This window comes from Furipterus horrens, unplaced genomic scaffold (assembly GCF_987537825.1).
Source record: "Furipterus horrens unplaced genomic scaffold, mFurHor1.1.pri manual_scaffold_7, whole genome shotgun sequence".
Taxonomy (NCBI): domain Eukaryota; kingdom Metazoa; phylum Chordata; class Mammalia; order Chiroptera; family Furipteridae; genus Furipterus; species Furipterus horrens.
The window spans coordinates 141,111,243-141,133,302 of NW_028327177.1; the positions used below are offsets into that span (position 1 = coordinate 141,111,243).

Genomic DNA, 22,060 nt, shown 5'->3' on the forward strand with positions numbered 1-22,060 from the left:
AGAATGAAGGCTTACCATTGGTGACAGCAGGGGTGGGCCTCGAGGGTACGATGTTAAGTGAAGTCAGTCAGACAAGGAAAGACAAACCGTATCATTTCACCTACATGTGCAATCTGAAAAACCAAGTGAACAAAATAGAAACAACCTTACAGAGAGGAACAAACTGATGGTGCCAGATGGGAGGGAGAGTGGGGTGGGGCGGGTGCAAAGGGCAGGTAGCAAACAGTCGCGGGGATGTGAAGTCCGCACAGGGGGTAGTCAGCAGTACTGTGCGTGGCGCCAGGTGGCGCCATGAGCTGGGCGGCCTCCCGTAAGGTATATACATGTTGTGCACCTGTAACCAATACATTGTGTGTCAACTGTAATTGAAAAATAAATTTATAAAAAAGAAATAAACATTGGCAGTAATTTAGAAGCCCCCTGTGCTCTGCTCTCTGTTGAAATGACCATTATCTTGACTTCCGTGATAATTGTTTCCCTGTTCTTTTTCTCTAGAACTTTCTTCCTATATGAAGACCTTGGGAGTTCTTTGTTCGTTCTTCTATTCCAGAAATATTTATCATTTCGTGTTTCATACTTTGCTGTAGGTTCTAGAGATGCAACAGTAGATGAAATAGAGATAATTGTCTACTTTCGTGAACTTGGTAGCCTAGCGATAGAACCTATGTTTTGTGGTGAATTTTATTAAAACACCTCTCAGAGAACCTATGAAAAGATTTATTGTGTAGCATCATATCTAGAGGCCATTAATAAACCTTTTTTCCCCTTTGTCTTATTCTTTTTAAAGATTTTATTTATTTATTTTTAGGGGTGAGGGAGGGAGAAAGGGGGGAGAGAAATACTGATGTGAGAGAGACACATTTACTGGAAATCTCTCACGCACGTGTTCCCGACCTTGGACCTGGCCCATGACCCAGGCATGTGCCTCGACCGGGAATTGAACCAGTGACTTTTCTCTTTGCGGGATGACACCCAGCCCAGTGAGCCACACTAGCCAGGGCTCTTTGTCCCGTTTTTTAAATTCATTCATCAGATGTGCGTTGTGTACTTAAAGGAACCATGTTGTGTTATGCCCTAGAATGCAGTGATGAGCAAAACTGAGACTTGTTCCACCCTTTATAAACCTGTTGGTAAAAGAATCTGGTTTTCTTTCTTGAAGATAATTTACAGATTAGGAATGAGTTTTCCAGTTGTTTCAGCTTATTTTAGTAGCGTCTGTCATACATGTGTTAAGCTAAACCATTATCTGATGTGTCGGAATGTTTATGTCCTCCCAAAATTCATATGTTGAAAACCTAATGCCCAATGTGATGGTATCAGGACGTAGGGTTTTTGGGAGGTGCTGAGGCCAGGAGGACGAAGCTCTCGTGAATCCAGTTAATGCTCTTACAAAAGAGGCCTTTTCATGTAGGAACCCAGCAAGGAGTCTGCAGTCCGCTGCCCCAAAGAGGGCCTTCGCCAGAACCCAGCCAGGCTGGTGCGCTGATCCGGAACCTCCAGCCTGCAGAACTGAGAAATACGTTTCTGTTGTTCGTAAGCATTTCTGTCTGTGGGATTTTGTTATAGCAGCCTGAATGGATGAAGACATTATTTTATCATGTAAAAGAACGCTGACTTTTCATTATTCTTCCTGTTCTTAACCACTGGTGAATTTGTTTGAAACAACAGTATTGTACCAGCTATGTAAGTCAGTCATTTTTAAGACTGAATATTTATAAAGAATGGGAATTAGTCTAGGTATGTGAAAAGTGACCATAACAATGCTACAGAGTAATCACGTTCTTTTTAACATGGAAAAGAATAGCTTAGCTTAGATCTTTTGAACTTTGTTTCTCTTACTAAATTACAGAGTGTAGTGATAACAGGCGTGCGTATTAGTCACTGTTCTCCCAGCCTTTGAAAATAGCTCTTAATGCAGGAAGGAAAGTCTTTAAAAAGAGAGAGGGAGAGCGAGAATTAAGAGCATTTCCAGTGCTATTTTTTTTGCATATGCCATTTCCTTGAATTTGAACCTTGAAATGACTTTACCTAGGTATAATTCCCAAATTGACTTTTGTTTATTGTCCTTTGTATTTGAAAGTGATACTGCTGATGAATTAAACTTTTTATGGATTATCGTAACATAACATGGCATGTTTTCCCTGTAAGATGCAAGCAGATTGATTCTATTATTAAAATAAGGACTAATACTGACAATTACAATTCAGAGCTTATTATTATCACTTGTCTTGCTTCTCACATAATTAATAGCAGTGTTGTTAAAATGACAACTTTGTGACATTTGATGTCATTTTATCTTACCATCTTCTTGTTCCCAAAGTAGTTAAACTTTCAGCTGAAGGGGAGCTCTGGCTTTCTGCCCATGACCCTTGAAAAATGACAAAATCTGTCATAAGCGTAACAAGTGCTGATCAGAGTCGGGAGTCCCATAAGAGATGTTTACTGAGGATTAGGAGAAAAGCCTTCAGGTGGGGAGGAATTCATGGCTTTAAGAAAGTCGGGGACTCTCGGGAATCTCAGTAATAGGCAATTCAGAGGCCAGGGCTAATTTAAATGCTAGATCTGGCCTTAAAATCAAGAAAATAAGGTAAGAATGAGGTTATCATCCCCAACATATTTGTAATAACGAAATGAGTTTTCCCTGCGGGAGTCACTGCCAAAAGCACTATCGGATCGTCCACGGCACAGCAGCAGTCAGGTTAGAGGCAGGGCGCAGCCCCGGACTTCCCGGGGACTAGTATGAATTGACCTAAAGCAAAACGTGTCAGCCGGAAGAGTGTTTCAGAGAAGAGAGGAGCGGAGCAAATGCCCCTCCAGACAGATACTGGGGAACAGGGAGTGTTGTGAGGCTGGCCTTGCCCCTTCTATTTGGGGGGCACCTGCTCCTGGTAAGCAAGGTTCCAGGATCTCGTCCGGAGAGAACTGATTTTTTAGGAGTCAGCTGTGAAGTAAAGTAGAATTTCAGATCTGAGCCAGAAAGCGGTGAACGCCAGGTACCGCAGAGAAATCAGCTGTTCCGAATAATCAGAGCCAGGGGCGATTTCACGCGGCCCCATCTATGGAGGAAGGGAGAGGCACGGATACAGCAGGGCGGGATCAGATTCCCTGACTTCGTGAGGTTACACGCATTCCAGCATCAGACCTCCCTTTGAATGCCCACGTGACACACGCGTTTCCCCCATCGGTGTGCATGCCTCTGGCGGTTTGACTGTGTGTGCAGCGTGGGTAAGGCGCCCTCACCGTCTCTCCTGTAGCGTGATGCCATGGCACGTGGCTTTGCCGGTTACATTTTGATTTGCACCGTAAGTGAGGGGTGAGTTGCGTGTACCCCCTGGCTCACGGCGCGCCGTTACCCCCAGTCGGTTTACTGCAGCTCCTCCCCTGTCCCTGTGCTCCTCATTCCCAGCCCTGTCCTCCCGCCCCCGCCCCTGTCTGCCTAACGTATGTTCCTGGGTGTGTTGTTCTCCCCAGAGGTTTTATGTGTGTGTTTTTAAGGTTTGCAGATGTTACCGAACTTTATATTTTCCTAAACAATATAATGTCATCGTATGTACATCTAGCTTGTTATTTCTTGTCGTTGCTCCTGGTTGCCTTCAGCTCCTGCTGCTCTAGGCAGTGCGGCCGCCAACACCTGCGAGTGTCTCCTTAGGACGCCGCTGGCCCGGACGCCGCGCTGCGGAGCGTGCGCCTGTTTAACGCGACCAGGTCCCCTTCCCCACATTGCGGGCCAGGCTGCACTGCTGTCGTGGTTCTTTCCTCAGTTCTGGTGGGGATAAAGTGGTCTCCGCTTCCTGCCGGCCTGCCTGCTTTTTGCTGTTTTCTGGTTAGAAGTATTGCTGACCGTTGCTTTACACATTTATGTTTATCATGTCCCCTGTGTTATTCACATCTTTCATCTCTTTTTCTAATGGGTTTTGTCTTTTTCTTGTTGATTTGTAGGAGTTCCTTATGATTTTTGTACCTGTTATTGCCAGTCTTGGCTGGTGTGTGTATCTGTTCTCTGCTCCGAGCCTGTCACCTGCCTGTCCGTCACCTCTGTGGTTCACTCACTGGACAGAAACCCTAACTGGTACCGTGATCTCCCGAGCTGCTCCCTGTGGTCTGTGGCGTGAGGTCTTGTTTGACAGGTCTTACCCTGTCCTCTCTCCCAGTCACAGAGAGCCTCCTCCTCCTCTTCAGCTTAGTAGCTCCAGAGTTTTACCTTTCATATTTCTGTCTTTCCCATCTGGAATTCACTCTCCAGATGGGAATCTGGGATTCCAGTTTTACTTTTCTCAACATTATAAGCTGGTTTCCCCCATACCACCTACTAATCAAGCTGTTCGTTCTCCTTGGATTTGTAATGTCGGCTGCTCGCCCAGGTGGTTTCTGGGCACTCCTTCTCGTCTGCAACGTTTCAGTGTTTATCCAGATGCCTTTGTGGGATGCCTTACTACACGATAAAGTAAATCTTAATGTTTAGCAGGGCATGTCTTCTTTCTCCTCTTTTCCAGAGTTGATGTATCTACTCATGGCCTTATTTCATCCATATATTTGAGTTTACGAAGTTCCTTTATAAAAAATATCTTCTGGGACTTATAGTGGAATAGCCCTGAATTTAGAAACTGACATGGAGGATATTTAATTTATTGACAATGTCAGGTCATTCTAACAAGGAGCACTTATTTTATGGTCTTCCTTATTTTAACTAAACTTTTGTTTTGAGGTAATTATAGATTCACAAACGGTCTTAAGAAACAATACAGAGAGATTTAATGTAAACTTTACCCAGTTTCCCTCAATGGTAACATCTTCCAAAACTATGTTACAATATCAGCCAGGATTTTGACGTTGGTACAATTCACCAATCTTGTTCAGATTTCTCAGTTTTACTTAGACGTGTGTGTGTGTGTGTGTGTGTGTAGCTCTATCCACTTTTAATTTGACCACGGTGGGCGGTAGTCAGCATGTGACTTCATATAACAAGTTTCAGAACCACAGAACCTCCCGTGTGGCCCTCCTGTGATGCACCCACACTCCTCCTACAACCAGCCCCTGCACCTGGTCCTTAACCCCTGGCACCATTACTATGGTCTCCATTCCCCAAAGGGTGTCATTTCAAGAACGTTATATAAATGGGATAATATATATTATTCAATGCAATAGTTTGGGGGGTTGGCTTTTTTCACTGAGAATAATTCTCTGGAGATTTGTCAAAGTCACCGTGTGTGTCAAGAGCTGTATTCCGTGGGAAGGATGCGCCACAGTGTGTCACACCCCTCACTTGATTAAGCCATCCGGATTGTTCCTAGTTTGGGGCCATTACGACTAAAACCTCTATGCACGTTTGTTTACAGGATTTTACGTGAACGTAGGTTTCCGTTTCTCTGGGCGGAGTGCCCCAGAGTGTAGCGGCCGCGTTCTGTGGTCATTGCGTGTGTAGTTTCATAAGGAACTGGCAGACCGTGCTCTGGAGTGACTGTACACCCCCCACCCCCCAGCAGCGTACGGGGCTCCTGGTGCTCCACACCCTCGGTGGCCTGGTTACTCTCGCTCTGCCTTGTTCTTCACCGTTCCGGTGAAAGTGTAGCGGTGTCTCGCTGTTTTAATTTCCGTTGCCCTAGTGGCTAAGACAGTTGCATGTCTTTTGACACGCTTGTTTGCCGTATGTGTGTCCTCTTCAGCGAAATGTCTGTTCGTGCCTTTTGCCTCATTGCCTTTAAAAATATTTAATGGAGTTTTACGTTTTTTCCCCCGTAGACAGTCTTGTGCATAATTTGTTAGGTGACCTCCTCGATACTTTATAGGTTTCGTTGCTTTTGAGAATGGTGCCATGTATTCCGTTAGATGTCTTAGTTTATTAGCAGTACTGTGTTGATGTTTAAAATCTTACATCTGTCAACTCTGAATTCTCTTGTTTGGTTTTCTTTGAAACGGACAGTTTGGCCTCCTCCCTTCTAATTCTTATTTTTTAATTGAGTTTATTGGGGTTACGTTGGTTAATTATATAGGTCTAAGGTGTACAGCTCTACAGAACATCATTTGTGTGTTGTGCTGCGTGTGCGCCACCCCAGGTCACGTCTCTCTTTGTACCACCACTTATAGCCCCTCCCCCAGCTCGCTTCCGCCCGCTCCGCTCCCCTTCCTCTCTCTTCCTCTCTCTTTTGTGTTTTTTTTTTCTTCAGGTTTTCCTTTTACGTCATAAATAAGTACTGAATTGTATCACTTTTTAAAAATCCATTGAGGAATTCATTTTTCTTTTTTAATCACTTACATGGTAAATTAATAGCTTTAAAAAGTCTTAAACCATGCTTGCTTTCCAGCGATAAACTGAACTGCGTGTGTGCAGACAAGGGCGGGGCTCAGAACCCCGCGGTCCCTGGAGGGCGGGGGACGCCCGCCCCGGGAGGGAGGAGTGTTCTTCACGGCGCGTCTGCAGCCACCTTGGGTGTGTACCTGCTGCCCTGCCCTTTCTGCGCTGCAGCTCAGGACCGTATCCTGCCGGGGCTTGGTTGGCAGGGGAGCTGCTGTCATTTCTGCCCTGTACACGCTGTCACCAGTGTGAACACTGTGACGGGAGAGGTGTCCCGCTGTAGTCAGGAGACCCAGCTTTCTCGGCGGCCTCCTCGGCTGTGGAATGCGTTTCCTTTCTCACTCACCGTGGGAACGAGACGCGTCCTGCCCTAGCCTTTGTGCTGGTTCCGGCAGGGCATCATGGCGCAGCTGCTCGTCCGGCTGGTTTCACTCGTTAATATTTAAAGTAATAAACAGCAGTGAAGGCTGGATTGAGACTCGGCTTAACTTTGTGACCCAGAGCAGCCCACTTGAGGTGGGGGACAGAGGAAGGCCTTTTACAGTAGAGGTTTTTAAATTTCGTCTTTTTAAGAAATCCTCACCTGAGTATATCTTTATTGATTTTAGAGAGAGAGGGAGGGAGGAAGGAGGGCAAGAGAGAAGGGGAAGAGGGAGAGAGAGAGGGAGAGAGACATCAATCAGTTGCCTCCGATACACATCCTAACTGGGGGTCAAACCCGCAGCCTAGGTACGTGCCCTGACTAGGGATTGAACCTGCAACCTTTTGGTGTATGGGGCAATGCTTCAACCAGCTGAGCAGCCCAGCCAGGGCTTGACTTCATCTTTATAAGAAAAATCAGTGAGATGTGTATATATGAGTTTTTAAATAGCATGTGAAAGGCAACTAGGCCTTTAATGAAAAGGTATAGCTCTTCTCCCTGTCTGCCCCTGCTCCTGATTTCCACTGCTCACCCATTGTATTCAGCTCCTTTAGTTACTCTGGTATTTCACATTCCTAAATAACATTCTTTCCATGTATATCTTGATTTTTAAAGTGTTGGGGCACATTTAATGATCGCCTGTCAGGTGTGTGTTCCATGTCAGGGTGGCTCTGAGCCCCGGTGGCTACGCGTGCGTGACGCCCACAGCGGTCCGTCTTTCTAGCTCTGCTCAGTGCCCGTGGAGCCCGGCCCGGGCCTCTCTTACGGGGTCAGCCCGTCTCGTATGTGCGCTCTCTTGTTTCCCGCTGCCTTCTGTTGTCCCCGAGAATCCCGCCTTCTCCGGACATGCTTGGACTTCTGCCGTTTCTGTCTGCGCGGATGTTTTAGAAGTTTTTTCCTGCTTTTTTAGCAGTGACAGGAAGTAGGGCTGATTATGTAGGAAAGCTAAATATTACCACCTGCCCAGTTATACCGTTGTTTTAGTCTGCTGAGGAGCAGACCTCACAGTAGAAAAGGATTGTTCAGCCTGAGTGGGGCATTCAGCTGTCCTGTGGTGTCAGGTGACCCCAGGTAGACCGTGTGCCCTGGGGCCAGCGCCCAGATTGCTCACCGGGATGGCGCGCGTCCTCCTCTGCTAGCAGAGCCGGGAGTGTAGTGTGGTGTTGCCCCAGAGCTGGTGGGGCCTCTGGCGTTGAGGTCTCTGGTTGGAGAGGTCATTGGGTTGGCCTGGAAAAGGAAATCAGCACTACATTGATTGTAGTAATAATGCTGCTTTCAGATTATATGATCTGTTTCGTTCCTGGTCCAGGGTTAGTATTCCCAGCTGTATACAATTAGAGCCAGTAACTGATTTCTCTATTAGAAAAATTACTGTACAGTTTTCTATACAAACTACCTAAAGCTTATGGCCTAAAACAACTACTATCATACATCATTGTCCTCTGGACTGGGCAGCTTTTACACGGATGGGGCTTCATCGTCCTGTCGCGGTCGGACGGCGGTAGGAGCTGCGGTCGTCTGACGGCCTGCTCGGGCCAGGCATGGCCACTAGGATGGCTCGCTCGCAGCGGGGCTGCTGACTGCTGTCACCTTGTGGCCTCTCCTTGTTATTTATGTCACAGAGGGGCAGCTGGATTCTGAGAGGGACCCTCTCAGAAACGTGTTCCTGGAGGGAAGCGCAGAAGCTGCCGGACTAGCTAAGGGCTGCACCTAGAACCCAGCCTCACTCACCGCCCCTGTGTTTGCTTGGTCAGAGCAGCCCCAGGACCTGCCTGGACTCAAGGGCATGGGAAATAGATCCACCTTATCCCAGAGGAGTGTCAAGGGCACATTTTTGCAGAAGAGCACTTGGGATGAGAGATATAATAGTCATCTTTGGAAAATACCATCTGTTCGAAACTCTTGATTAAAAAAAACAGCCGTAGCCCTGGCCGGGTGGCTTACTTGGCTGGAGCTCCATCCTGTGCACCAGAAGGTTGTGGGTTCAGTCCCCAGTCGGGATGTGTATGGGAGGCAACCAGTCAATGTTTCTCTCTCACATGGATGTAGCTCTCTTTCTTCCCCTCCTTTCCCCTCTCTCAAAAATCAATAAATGGGAGGTCTGTCCAGAAAAAGTCCAGCCATTGTTATTATAATGAGAATTGTTTGTGTGACATCAGTGTAACCTGGTGGCCAAGGAGAGTGAACTGGAATGCGCATGCGTGGGAGGGACTTACCCAGGCCAGTGAGCTGCAAAGACTGGCTGTGACCACTGACCACCGCCCTCCGCCCTCGGTGGAGGATCAGCTGAGCAGGGACAGGGTGCTGGTGCTCTGATGTGGTCTGTAGCTGTCCACTGGGTGCTCTGGCCCTGGGGTTTCCTGGGTGGTACACGCCAAGGCCAGCCCCCGCCTGTGCTCTGCCTGGAGCACCTTGCCTGAGCTATAAAGCAATTGAAATGGCTGCTACTTGTGCTGGGCTTGGAGGTTCCCCGGGGAAGTGAAGCTCTGAATCTAGACTCAGGGGATCTCCAGGGCGGGGCAAACAGTGTTAGCAAGATTGGTGTAGTCTCAGATATGGCACCTGCCTGCTTGCTCCAAGGGTCTGGGGGCGGGGGGTTCAGGAAAGGGACAGTGGCCTCTGCCCACGTGTCTGCCTGCGAGAAAGCTGTCCCCTTGATGCCAGAAACTTTAGTTCTTCCCCGTATGCCACTGGTTTTTCTCAAGGTGCTACCCTGGTGCTGAAGCTCAGAGAGAGTGAGTCTAAAAAAGTCCACTGCGGGCTCTTTAAGAGTAACTGCTTGGGACTCCAGAAGTTTCTTTTACCAGCTCAATCCCTGCTGGTTTTTGCAGCCAGAAGTTATGGGCACTTATCTTCCTGGCACTGGAACCGTGGACTTGGGGGCTGGTGTGGGGCTGGGACTCCTCACTCCCGAGATAGCCCTCCTGAAATTTTACCCACCACACGTGGGTGTGGGAGAAGGCTGTTCCGTATCGGCGCCCCTCCCGCCAGTCTGGATGGAGGTGGTTTCTCTGACTCCATAGCTGTCAGACTTCCATTCAACTCAGTTTCTGGTGGTTCTGAGTGATGGTTGTTCCGTAGCTTAGCTGTGACTTTGATGTGGTTGTGGGAGGAGGTGAACTGTGTGTACCTGCAGTGCCATCTTGACTGGAAGGCCAAAAGAGTGATCTCTGACTTCGTCTTTTACCCCTGATCTGTCAGCAGAAAACCGTGTCAAAACCCTAAGCCCTGACATTTGTGTCATCACCACTCCTGCCTTCTCCGTCGGCCAGCCCTCTGTGGGTGCTGCAGTGAGCAGCCTCCGGACGGGGCCCTGCCCTCCTCTTCGCCTTTCGGTGGCTTCCCTTCAGCGGCACGCTCGCAGTGGTGTTTCCAGACCTAAGTCACATCACGTCACTCTTCTGCAAATTTCTAGTGGCGTCCCGTCTTCCTTGGAATAAAAGCTGAAGACAGCCTACAGAGGCCTGTCTGCCCTGGTCCCTGTCGCCTCTGACGGCTCCTCGCTGCTCTGCCCTTTTGGACTCCGCCCCAGGTGGGCCGATCCCTCTGTCCCCCAGGGGCACGCCACGCCCACTCTCACTCCAGGGCCTTCGCTCTGGCTCTCTTCTTCTGCCTCTAAAACGTCTTCAGGGTGCTCAGATGCTGTGCCCTTATTTCATTCCTGTTTCTGCTCAGAGTCCAGCTCCCGGAGAAGCCTTCCCTTGACAGCCATACCCGAAACAGTGCCTTCTCCCACCCGCAGGCAGCCCGCCCCGGGCCCCCGTCCTGTTCTGCTTTAGTTTCTTTCCTTAGAGCTTCCCACTGCCGTCCCTTCTTTGTTTTCTTTTTGTTCGTCTCTGCTCTGGAGCATGAAGGCATCCTGGGAGCAGGAACTTCTGATGGCAATCCAGTGACAGCGCCCAGCCGGTGCTCTGTGAGCATCTGTTAACCGAGTGAATGAATAGGTGCTCGTGTATATATGCAGTGGGTTATGGTGTGTGGGCTTATGGGAAAATGACAATTCTGACTTTCTGTTGTCAATTTGGGCAGGTAGCCTTGTTTTATCAAATCCGCATTGCCTTTACTGCTTGTCTTCACATGTCAGTTTGCCAGACGAGGCGGTGCTTAGGCCTTCCTGCTTTTCGGGCTGGCAAGACTTTGTAAGTCCCGCCTTCCTGCCAGTGTGTGTCCCTTCGGGGTGCGTGACTTTTCTTCGTATGTTCATCGACTACAGGAGGGACGAGTGCCATTTGAAGTATAGTTAGAGCGCATGATTCCCAAGGTCTTCCGGGCAAAAATAATTTCTCTCTAAGACGGCCCTTTAAAGGTCTAATGCTCCATTAGATGATCTCTCCGTAGGATGATGCTTCGAACTTTTCAGTCGTCAGATCACTGCCACCTAAAAACATTAGCTGATTGTACTGGTTTTTAGTTTGCTTTATAATTAATTTTATCTGCAGCCCCTTAAACCAAGCTTATTTTGGCAAGCCCCCTTTTTGAGGAAATCTCAGATAGAGACCTTACCAACACTATAGTACAGGGCAACAATGTTTAACCTTTCTTATGTCATAGCACACAAACTAATTATTAAAATTCCGTGGCACACCCAAAATATATTTTAAAATTCATAACACCGCGTGGCTCTTGTTGTATTGGTTGCTGTCATTTTCATTTGACAACCTAAAGAAAAAGAGGTCAGTGCCCCTGACGAGTCAGGTGGTTCCTGTTGGAAGAACTCCCGCGGCGCCGCAGCGCGCCACGCCCCCCGGCGGAATGGCGCTGGTGTCGGTGGGTCTGTCCTTGAAAACGTTCTTTTAAGATAAGTGACATTCCAAGAATTTTAGTTGTATAAAGTTATGCTTCTCCATAATACAATAAAAACCTAAAAATTCCAAAATCAGAATTTCACTGTGAGCAAATAGGAATTTAGTTTTCAAATCTGTGTTCTTAAGTGTATCACTTTGCTCAAGTACGTACGTCATGGCACTTAAACTTTTTACTTGTAAATACAGTCACTCTGACATCGTCGGGTTCATTAAAAGGTTCCCACTTAACTCGTACAAAGGTCACACTTTTTATTAAACTAAAAAGAGTAGGAATCTGTGACACTAGGGACACGTACTGTTTACAAAAGCTAATTAAGGCTGGTTGAGGCCTGGAAACCTGCAGTGAACGGTTCTCCAGCGACTTCGGCTTTAGTTTGAAACCTTCGTACCTTCAAAATAGGGCAAGGGCTTCTTGCGCCTCCCCCCCCAGCCCGAGCGGCTCCTGGAAAGGCCAGAGAGGTCGCTGGTGGTGGGAGGCGTTGTTGTTGCAGACGTGGTCACTCCCGTCCGAGAAAGCAGACCGAGGCGCCTGCGTAACGCTGCTCCGATTAAGTCCCGTAGCTTTGATTTACTGGGAAAGGAGTCGCCCAGGATGGAGCATACGTAGATACACAGCACCGTGCTTGGTCCGGGTCATTTATATTAGTTGTCAGATGTCACTGGGGAGATGTTTTTAGACAGTACAAACTAAGGACTTTATGATTCTTAAATAAGCTTCTCTTTACATTGCCTTTTTTAGAGATTTAGAGAAATGAGCACTTTTCATAGTTTAATTATTTCTCTTTCTTTTTTCATTCCCTTTCCATATCCCTCTTTTATTTCACCCAACACCAAAAACGCCCTTTCAGAAACACAAAGTAGATCTTTTCTACAAACTCCGCCATGTGATGAATGAACTTATTGACCTGCGAAGGCAGCTACTGTCGGGTCACCTGACTCAGGATCAGGTGCGGGAGGTTAAGCGCCATATCACCGTGCGCCTGGACTGGGGGAATGAGTAAGTATGACTGTCCTTTGGGCGTCTGTCACTCCCTTTTGTGATAACTCGTCATGGGCTTGGTACCCGAGCAAAGCTGCTCTTTAGCGACCAGAAGCCATTGCCCTGTTGCCCACCAGGCCCCGGTCCCGTCTCCTGTGAGTGCTGTGCTGTGGCCTTTCGTTCAGCGAGGGGCGCTCACTGGCTCCCTGGCTCTCGGCCTCCACGTTCACTTCTGGAAAAGCACATCAGACAACGTGACCCCCCCCAGTTCCTCCGTGAGGGATCCCCGTAATTAGAATATGCTTCTGTTTCACCCTTTAGTGCCTTTTAAAACCATGTGAATTTGGTGTCCTTTACATGTTAGAGTCACGCAATGACTCTAAATCAGCATATACTACAAATTGGAATTTCTGCATCTGTCCCTTAGGATATTCTAAACTAATTTTCATTCAGGTCCAGTCCTGCATTTACGGGTGTGATTACTTGCTGTTGCCATTAGGATTGTACAACTACAATCCCAAGTCTTTGGTTTAGGAAGCTAGAGTCAGTAGCATTCAGATTTTATTTCTTCCTGGACTGAGCAATTGATATAAATTATCTGGTACTTTTGTCTCATTCTCTTAAAATCAGGTCGATTGACCTTTGAAGTGGCCAGGTTGCCTCCTGCTTAAGGTGTGCATATACCTGAAGGGTATTAGTACAAGTCGTTGGCTCCTTTCTCTCTCAGGACATCACTGAAATGATAGACAATAAAAAGAACTGGAAGGGGGCCAGCAATAAAGGTCATATATGAACCCGTTTCTAGAAATTGGGAAGTATATGTGGGGGCAGTTTTAGCTAATAAAGGAGTAGCTCCTGGAAGATGGGAGTGTGCCTTTGAGGCACACTTAAAACGGGGGGGTTGCTTCAAAGTCCGTCAGAGGAAGAGTCCACCACCCTGAGACACTGCCTGGCAGCCAGGCGTTTCCCCTTCAGATGAGCAAATGCAAAGCCCAGCTGCCTGGGGGAAACTGGGGAAGAGTGTGAACTGGGACTGACTGCGGAGCCTTCCCTGTTGCATTTAAGGATTTCAGACTGTAATGATCCCTTCCACTTACCAGAAGGAGGAAATTGGCAGCTACCCACCCGTGTACAGAAACCTCCCCCACTTCTTCTAATGCCTTTTCAACCTGAGCGGACAATTGAGTATCACCAAATATTTGAAGAAACCCTTCCATAGGGAAGAGACAGAAACTGGGGAACAAAATACCTGGCCCTGAGTGAAATAACCTGGCCCCAGAGAGAATTAGAGATGAGGGAAGAGCTTTTTAAAAATCTCCGAGTATCCTCCAAGAGAATCAAGAGGATCCATTATGTAGAATAAGATGCTGTGAAAAAGGAACAGAGAATGTGATTTCCAAACTGAATAGGAAGATAATTTTATGTTGTTAATAGGAAAATGAAAAGATGGGCAGAAATTGAAGAAAGAAGAGCAATACAGATATTCAAGCCAGTGGGCTTTATCATTTTCAGGAAAAAAAGAGGGAATGAAGAAGTTCTAGGTCTGGCTGGTGTGGTTCAGTTGGCTGCAGCATCGTTCCATGAACTGAAAGGTCACAGGTTCGATTCCTGGTCCGAGCACATGCCTGTGTTGCAGGTCTGGTCCCTAGTCAGGAGGCAGCTGATCAGTGTTTTTCTCTCACATGGATGTTTCTCTCCCTGTCTCTCCCTCCTTTCACCTCTCTCTAAAGATCAATGAGCATGTCCTCAGGTGAGGATAAAAAGAAGAAGAAGAAGACATTCTAAAGAAAATAGAAGAAAAATTCTCAGAGCCAAAGAACCAGGAGTCTTAGGGTTGAAAGGGACCACCAAATACACAGTCTGATGGGGAAAAACCCAAAACCCCCAGCAAGGCACATGAAAATATTTCAGTATCTCGGGGGTGATGAGAGGACCCCAAAAGGTTTCCAGACAGCAAAACAGGTCTTAGGCATAAGAATCACGTTGGCCTCAAAAGTTTTATCAGTAACACCGGATGCTAGAATATAATGGTTGGGGCATGATTTGCTAGACAGAATGTTATAAACAACCAAACTATCTAGTCACGTGTGATGGCTAAATAAAGCTATTCTGACATATCCAAGGATGCGGAAGTCGTCTTTCCTGGCCCCTTTCTTACCAAGGGACTTGAGAATGTGTTCTTGAGGAACTGGAAGAATAAATCAGGGAAGAGGAGACACGGACTGTAATGCACAGCGGGCCAGGCTCTGAGCCGTGCTCTTCCTCAGCAGAAAAGAAGGAGGCGCCACCCTACATTGGTTACTTGTGACCTTGGAGGTGACAGGAGCCCGTCCTTGTTTGCTTATATTACACCGTCTCCTGACTGCTCGTAGGGCCGTGCGGCACACACCACAGGCCCGTGCGTGATACGCGTGGGCTCAGGTGTTCCGCAGGCTACACGGGGCAGCGCGCACCTCAGCACAGGGCAGCGCGCCCACTCGCCGCAGGGCCCCAGGCCGCGCTCTGCTGTAGAACGGCATCGTTGCGCTTATTAAAAAAATAATTACACGCGTAACATTTCCAGGAGCCAAGTGAATTGTTACCCTTGACCTGGTAACGCTAACAGTTGTATAAGTCACTGTTACAGTAACTATGCGTACCAGTCAATGAAGAAGAGAATTGTCTTAGAGATATCAATACCTCTATATAACAAAGCTTGGGAGAATACCAGGTTTTGCAATCAAATCTAAAAACGTAGAGATGATAGCTTGGAAACAAGTCGAAAGCATTGGAAAAAGGCGAAGACCAGTATAAACGCCTGTCAGTAAATTACAGTTATTTCACCTTCGTGAATACCTTTTTTTCTCAGCAATATGTGTGTGTGTGTGTCTGTCTGTCCGTCTGTGTCTATGTCTGGAGGGGGGTGGAGTATTTATATGTCCACTTGAATAAATGAAAAAAATAAAACTGGGAACATAGTTCAATGCCCCTTCTCTGCCCTTCCGTCCCCCCTCCTCTCCCGATTCGTACTCTCCCCGCTTCTCTGTATCTTCTCCCTGCTGTTCCCCTCCCACTTCTTTCCCCCCTTCCTCTCCTTTCCATTTTCCCCTTTCCCTCCAGTGGAAAAATGAGTCACTTAAAAATTTAACTGAGAACTTTGTAGGTCTGTCATCATTAAAGGAAAAAGACATCTTGCTCCACAGACCAATAGGACTCTTCTCTCTGGTTCTCACTTCAACTATTTCTTTTAAAAAATTTCCTTTTTACTTTGAAAGAAGAGGTGGAACACTGCAGAAATGAAGCCATTCCGTGCTATTCGGTTGCGTGACGGAGACTGTTCCCCACAGCAGCTGAGCACTGGTCCCTGTGCCCATCGTCCTCATTTGTGCCCCGGGAGTGCCCCACTTCTCACCCGCCACGCTTTCGTAAGGGCCATAAAATGTCGGTGCTTAGCACACGGTGGCGTGTGTCGGGCGCACAATCAGTGTTTGCCGAGTGGCTTTTTATATTTCAATTGAGGTGATTAAATATTATTTATAAGCTCTTATAGAGACTTTATAGCTCTGCCTTCTCAGAACCTCTTTCAGAAGCTGTTGATGACAGCGTTTAATAGTTCGTGAGTACCTCTTCCCCTGCCGCTGCGACGAGTGCGTGGTCTGACTCACGTGCACTGTTGTAACGAAAGGCCGTTGTGCCCTCGGGAGAGGAGCTCTGTTTTACCTGATGAGGAAACCGAGGCCCAGACACTCTGTCCAGTGCTGCGTAGTGAGGGGTGGCGCTGGGTTTGTACCCGGGACTGGCCCCCAGCCCTTGCTCTGGCTCTCATCATTTTTAAGTGTGAGTCTTAAATCCAGGCAAATCATTGCCAGTAGTTCTAGTCCTCGGATTATCTGATCTTTCTTCTATACTTCTGCTGAGTACTGTATGTCCCATAATATGTATCTGATTTAAAATTGAGTTAGAACTTCCAAGGACAGAAACTCAACTGGCACTTTACATTTTTATTTAGAATTCAAATGCTGAGCTTTCCTCAGCGACATAATAACACTTTTTATTTTGTTTCCTGAGTTTAATAATTACTTGGTAAAAATTTGAATATTTGGGCATTAAATGTATGTGATGTGTTGACTCAGTGTATAGACTCATTCCAGAAGTAAAAATTATTAAAATTGTATCAGGTAGGAATCAGCACTTATAAAATTGTGTTCTTATATTTTTAGGAACCAAACTATAGATAGGGCATAACACAAAGTCCTGTTCAAGTTCACGAGCCGTTATGTATCTGTGTTCAAGGCTCCCATACAAAGGACAAGTCAGTTAATTACACCCTTTCCAAGGGAACTTTAAAATAATTTGTCCAGCAGTGTAATTTTAATGTGTTAATTTAGTAATTTCAGCACCTCCCTCAAGACAGTTACAGAAGTTTCTTCTCCGTCTCTGAGGTCATCGCTGCGGTACGTACGGCACGGCCAGGTCAGAATTGCATCAGCCCAGCACCGACTCAACCTGACTGATCTTTGCCTTAGAAAACTACCTGTGTGTGAGGTTTCGGTGTTTAAGGGAAATCCCCAATAAATATATAATTTCTAGCTTTTCTCTCCCTTTTTATAGTCCCTCCCTCTTCCGCCTTTCTTTTCTGCCTTCTCTGGCAGATTTTCACACACCCTCACGCCCCATCCCCCGACCTTCCCGCTTGGTTTATGCCCCACGCCCTGGGACCTGCGCCTGGAGAACGCGGCACAAGCGGCGGTGTTTGAATTGTAGTTTGGCAGCAGTGACTGCCATCCACCCACCACCCAGCACGTTTCCCGAGTAAGTTTTTATCTAAGGGTCAGAAGGGTTCTGACTCAGTCCTTTCCCTTTGAGGACCTGGGGATATTTTTCCAGCTTCAGGACGTCTGAAATGAGCAGAGGTTTCCAGTGACTTCTCAGGCCTCTTCTGATACCAGGGTGTGGGTCCCACAGTCAGTGTCCTGTGCTGCTCAGGAAGTCAGGGACCACTGTGTCACAGTCCTTCTCTCAGGTCATCATGTTTCAGTGACTGCCTTACACACACACACACACACACACGTACACGCACATGCACGCGCGCGCACACACACACACACATTCTTTGCTCTCCCCGTACCCTACACTTAGCACAGCACAGCGCCCACACTTAGTAGGCGTTACGTGAATGAATCTAAGTAATAAAACGGGCTTGTTTTGATGCCTGGTGGTCACCCATGTACCAGGCGGGCTTTGCTACTCTCTGGATTGCTGTGTTGACACAGAAATCATCCCGCTCACTGCTAGCACTGAACTAATTACAATCACAGCCATTAGGGCTTAACTCGCATGGTCACGAGCAGAGAGGCAGCAGGAACAGTGGAGACACCGAAGTTCAGAGGGAGACAGACCTGGCTTGAGACAAGCCCGCCTCTGTTTCCTGAACGAGCCAGAGTCACCCTCCCTCCACTTCAGTTTCCTCGGTTATAAAATGGGTCTCAGACTGTCTGCTTCCCACAGTATTTACAGATCGTGTACATAAAATGCCTACCCCAGTAAATATTCAGGAAAGGGGAGCTAATTAGTTATATCTTACCCTGTTTTATTGTTATATACATGCACCATGTTTCCATTAGTATAGTTACCGTCTGTATGCCGTGGATACTGTGAGTACCAGAAAAGGGCACAGCCCACGAGAAATCCTAACAAGTCCAGTCTTTCTCAAACAATTCTGAAGAACTAAGTCCTAATGCCTTAAATCATTTATTGTGTGTAATTAATTAACTTCGGTTGTTTTCTGTGGTTCAGATGAGGAACCCCAGAAGAAAAATGTACAATAGAAAACAAAACAGAATATAGAACATTCAGAAGAAATGTAAAATTCAAAGAATTTGATACGGAGCTTCAGGGCCTTCAGAGAAGCGCACCAGAAAGAGCGTGGAACCGGGGCCGTGTCTCTCACCCACTGCTGTGGGCCCCAGCTCGGCAGGAGCCTGGCACAGAGCAGGTGCTAGTGAATATCTATTGAATCACTGGAACGAATGAATGAGTGAGCAATGGTAGGTGGCGAAGGAAGACGAAATATTTGTTCGAGGACTTTTCACCTAAGCAATTAGGACCATTTTTGAAAACTGAGCTCCCTACTCCATCTGTGTGTAGACACAGGTAGCTGTGTGTCTCCTGCTTGTGTCCGTCTGTTTGAGTCTTACTCAGACATGTCTCTCTCTGGTCACAGTCCGTCTTCTTTCAGCCGTGTGGTGGCTGGCGACGAGACACGTAGTGATGGAACTACAGCAGCAATAGCAGTTGGCAGTGCCGGGCCCTGTGCCGAGTGCGTCACGTGGATTCGTCCTTACAGCCGCCTATGACGACAGGCAAGACAGGGCGGCTCGGGGGAAGGCCAAGGCCAAGGCCACGCCAGGCACTGGCCTCGGAGCCCGCGCGCCCACTGCTTGGCAGCACGGCCGCCCTTCGCCGTGAAGGTGGAGAGGAGACTGCGGCTGCCTGTCCCCGCACTTCCTGTTCGTCATTCTGAGGGTGGCCCATCGGGAGCCTTCTCCCGGGGGCCGTTTGTGGCGATTGTGGGCTGCGTCTCACTGCGGCGTCACCCTCCTTCCCGTGAGGACGGCCCCCCAGTTCAGCTGCTGAAAACCGCTCTTCATCCACTGAACATGAGTGTAGCGGAAGGCGCCTGCCTTCTCTTTTCTCAGTCACCATTCGTCATGCTCTTATTTTCTAATGAAACCGAGACATTAAATGGTACGACGCCCCGGTGACGTGAGGGGCATCACTCTGCTCTCGGGGGACAGCGAGCCTGATGAACGCCGGCACGTGTCCGCCTGGAAGCTGCCCCACTTCTGGGGCTCACCCTCTCGGTCTGGCGCGGGAAAGGTCTGGGCGGTGAGTGGGTGGGCGTGCGGGTGGACAGCGAGGGGACAGGCGGGCTGCGGGGGCCGAAGGGCTGAGACAGGGGTGGCGTGGCCATGCGTCCCCGGGCGGGCCCACCGCGGGGCGGGGCCCTGACCGCCAGGAACACCGCACCCGAGGCCCGGAGGTCCGTCTGGACCGCTTCCTTGAACCGCTGCATTGAAGACACCTGGTGCGATTGGGTTGCCCGCGTGGTCTTTTTGTTACTTAATTTTAACACTTAGAATGCCACATATTCTGTGACCTCTAGGGGTTAAAATTTTGTCTCATTTTTGTACTTAAAAAGGTTTCACCAGCATGACTACAGAAAATTTAGAAACTGTTTCAAATGCTCACGTGTATAACCCCACTTCCCTAATACAAATGCTGATATCCTTTGTGGTTTATTTGCTGTTTCTCCACATGCATGTAAAAGTATTTCAGATATTTAAGGCCGTATCTGAAAAGCTACCTTTATGACGTGGATTGCTTTTTCTGACACGAGAGGCGGGGAGGCTGTGCCCCAGCCGTCCTGCCCCCCCGTGGCCCTCGCTGCCTCACGTGCCGGTGGCCGTACCGGCCAGAGGCCCCAAGTGACTGCAAGACAGTCAACCATAGTTGGTAAGAGGTGCCTGATAGGAGTGTTGCTTTGATACAAGAAGCTAGGATTCCAGCGGTAGAAAGACAAAGTTTCTTATAGATTTAAGTACATTAACGGCAGTAATCAGATTCGACGGCATAATCCTTCATTAAACTGCAAACCGTCCTGGTTAAGGCCGACAGCGTATTAGTGGTCTTCTTATCATGCAAGACCGTGACGTTTCTATTTTTAGGATTTAGTACCGAAAAGTTCTTTCCTCTTTAAAAACTCAGGTTCTTCTGTTACAGGATAATGCCAGCTATCATAGTCAATAGAAAAAATGACCCAGGGACGTGGACAGCAGTGTGGGAACTGACTGTGGGCATGGGGGTGGGAGGGGCGGAGGGGGGCAAAGGGGGAAGTGGGACAGCTGTACTGGAAGAACAATAAAAAGGGAAAAGAAGAACTTGAGTTTTTATCCTTTAATAGAACCATGTTTTTCCTTTTTTCTTGCCTGCTAGGAAGTGCATGTCTAGATTTTAATTCTTAACCATATAATCATATTAGCCTATACAGTTAGTACGTTTGCTTCTACCTTCTTCCTATAGGTAGGATTTTCCCATTTTTATTTTGACAGTCTTATAATTTCATTAACCTTTTTATATATTTTCATACAAAGAGAATGTAAATTATAACTGAAAGAAATCTGCACTTTAAACGTTCGCATGACTTTATTTTAAATGATTGGAAGTTTTATGTACAGAAAGAGCCTATGGAATTAGTTCTGCTAGCATATTTGAAAAGTAGTTCATCTTTTCACGTGTCTGTTGGCCACCAGCATATCCTCTTTGGAGGTGTCGATTCAGGTCTTTGCCCATTTTTTAATTAGATTGCTTGTTTTTTTGGTGGTGTTTTGTAAGTTCTTTCTTTAACCCCTGATCAGATGTATTGGCGAATATGTTTTCCCATTCTGTGGGCTGTCTTTTAATTTGGTTGATGTTTCCCTTTGCTGTGCAAAAACTTTAGTTTGATGAAGTTCCATTTGCTTATTTTTTCTTTTGTTTCCCTTGCCTGAGAAGATATATCTGATAAAATATTGCTACAAGTTAAGTCTGAGGTTTTGCTGCCTATGTTTTCTTCTAGGATTTTTATGGTTTTGGGTCTAACAGTTAAGTCTTAAATCCATTTGGAATTTATTCCTGTGGGTGGTGTAAGGAGGTGGTCTGGTTTCATCTTCCTGCACGTATCTGTCCAGTTTTCCCAGCACCATTTGTTGAATAAACCATCTTTAGCCCATTGTACATGCTTGCTTCCTCTGTCGAATATTAATTGACTATAAAGGTGTGTGCTTGTCTCTGGGCTGTCTGTTCTGTTCCATTCATTTGTGTGTCTGTTTTTATGCCAGTACCAGGCTGTTTTGATTACTGTGGCCTTGTAGTTTAGTACTAATCATCAGAGAGATGCAAATTAAAACCACAACAAGATATTCATCTCACACCTGTCAGAACGGCCATCATCCATCAACCAGCAGACAAGTGCTGGCAAGGATGTGAACAAAGTGGAACCCTTTTGCGCTATTGGTGGGAATGGAGATACCCCAGAAAATTAAAAACGGATCTGCCTTGTGACCCAGCGATCCCACTTCTGGGAATACACTAATATACCAAACACTAATCAAAAAGAACATAAGCACCCTTATGCTCACTGCAACATTGTTTCCAATCACCAAGATATGGAAGCAGCCTAAGCGTCCATTTACACAGTGAAATGCCACTCGGCCATAAAAAAGCAGCAAGTTTCAGCCCTTGCCACAGTGCGGATGGACCTGGAGAGCATTGCGCCAAACGAAACAAGCCACTCAGAGACAAACATATGATTTCACTCATGTGTGGGCTCTAACGAACAAACTGAGCTAACGAGCAGAACAGAGACAGACTCACACAGAGCAAGACAACAACTAAGGAGCAGGTGGAGGGACTGAGCACAGAGGACAGAGGACTCATGGACGTGGATACCAGTGTGGGGATGGCTGGGGGAGGGGCCATAGGGGGCTAAATGGTAATGGAAAAGATTACAATAAAGATCATTTAAAAAATAAAAGCAGTTCATA

General features: G+C 47.2%; 1 protein-coding gene across 1 annotated transcript in view; it reads left to right on the plus strand.

The window, feature by feature from the left end:
- The window catches only part of DOCK3 (dedicator of cytokinesis 3), a 218,468-nt gene that overhangs the window by 66,504 nt on the left and 129,904 nt on the right, over positions 1-22,060 (plus strand). The window contains exon 6 of the mRNA XM_090284832.1: positions 12,367-12,515. Coding sequence (XP_090140958.1) covers positions 12,367-12,515 — 149 coding nt within the window. The remainder of the gene's footprint in view (positions 1-12,366; positions 12,516-22,060) is intronic.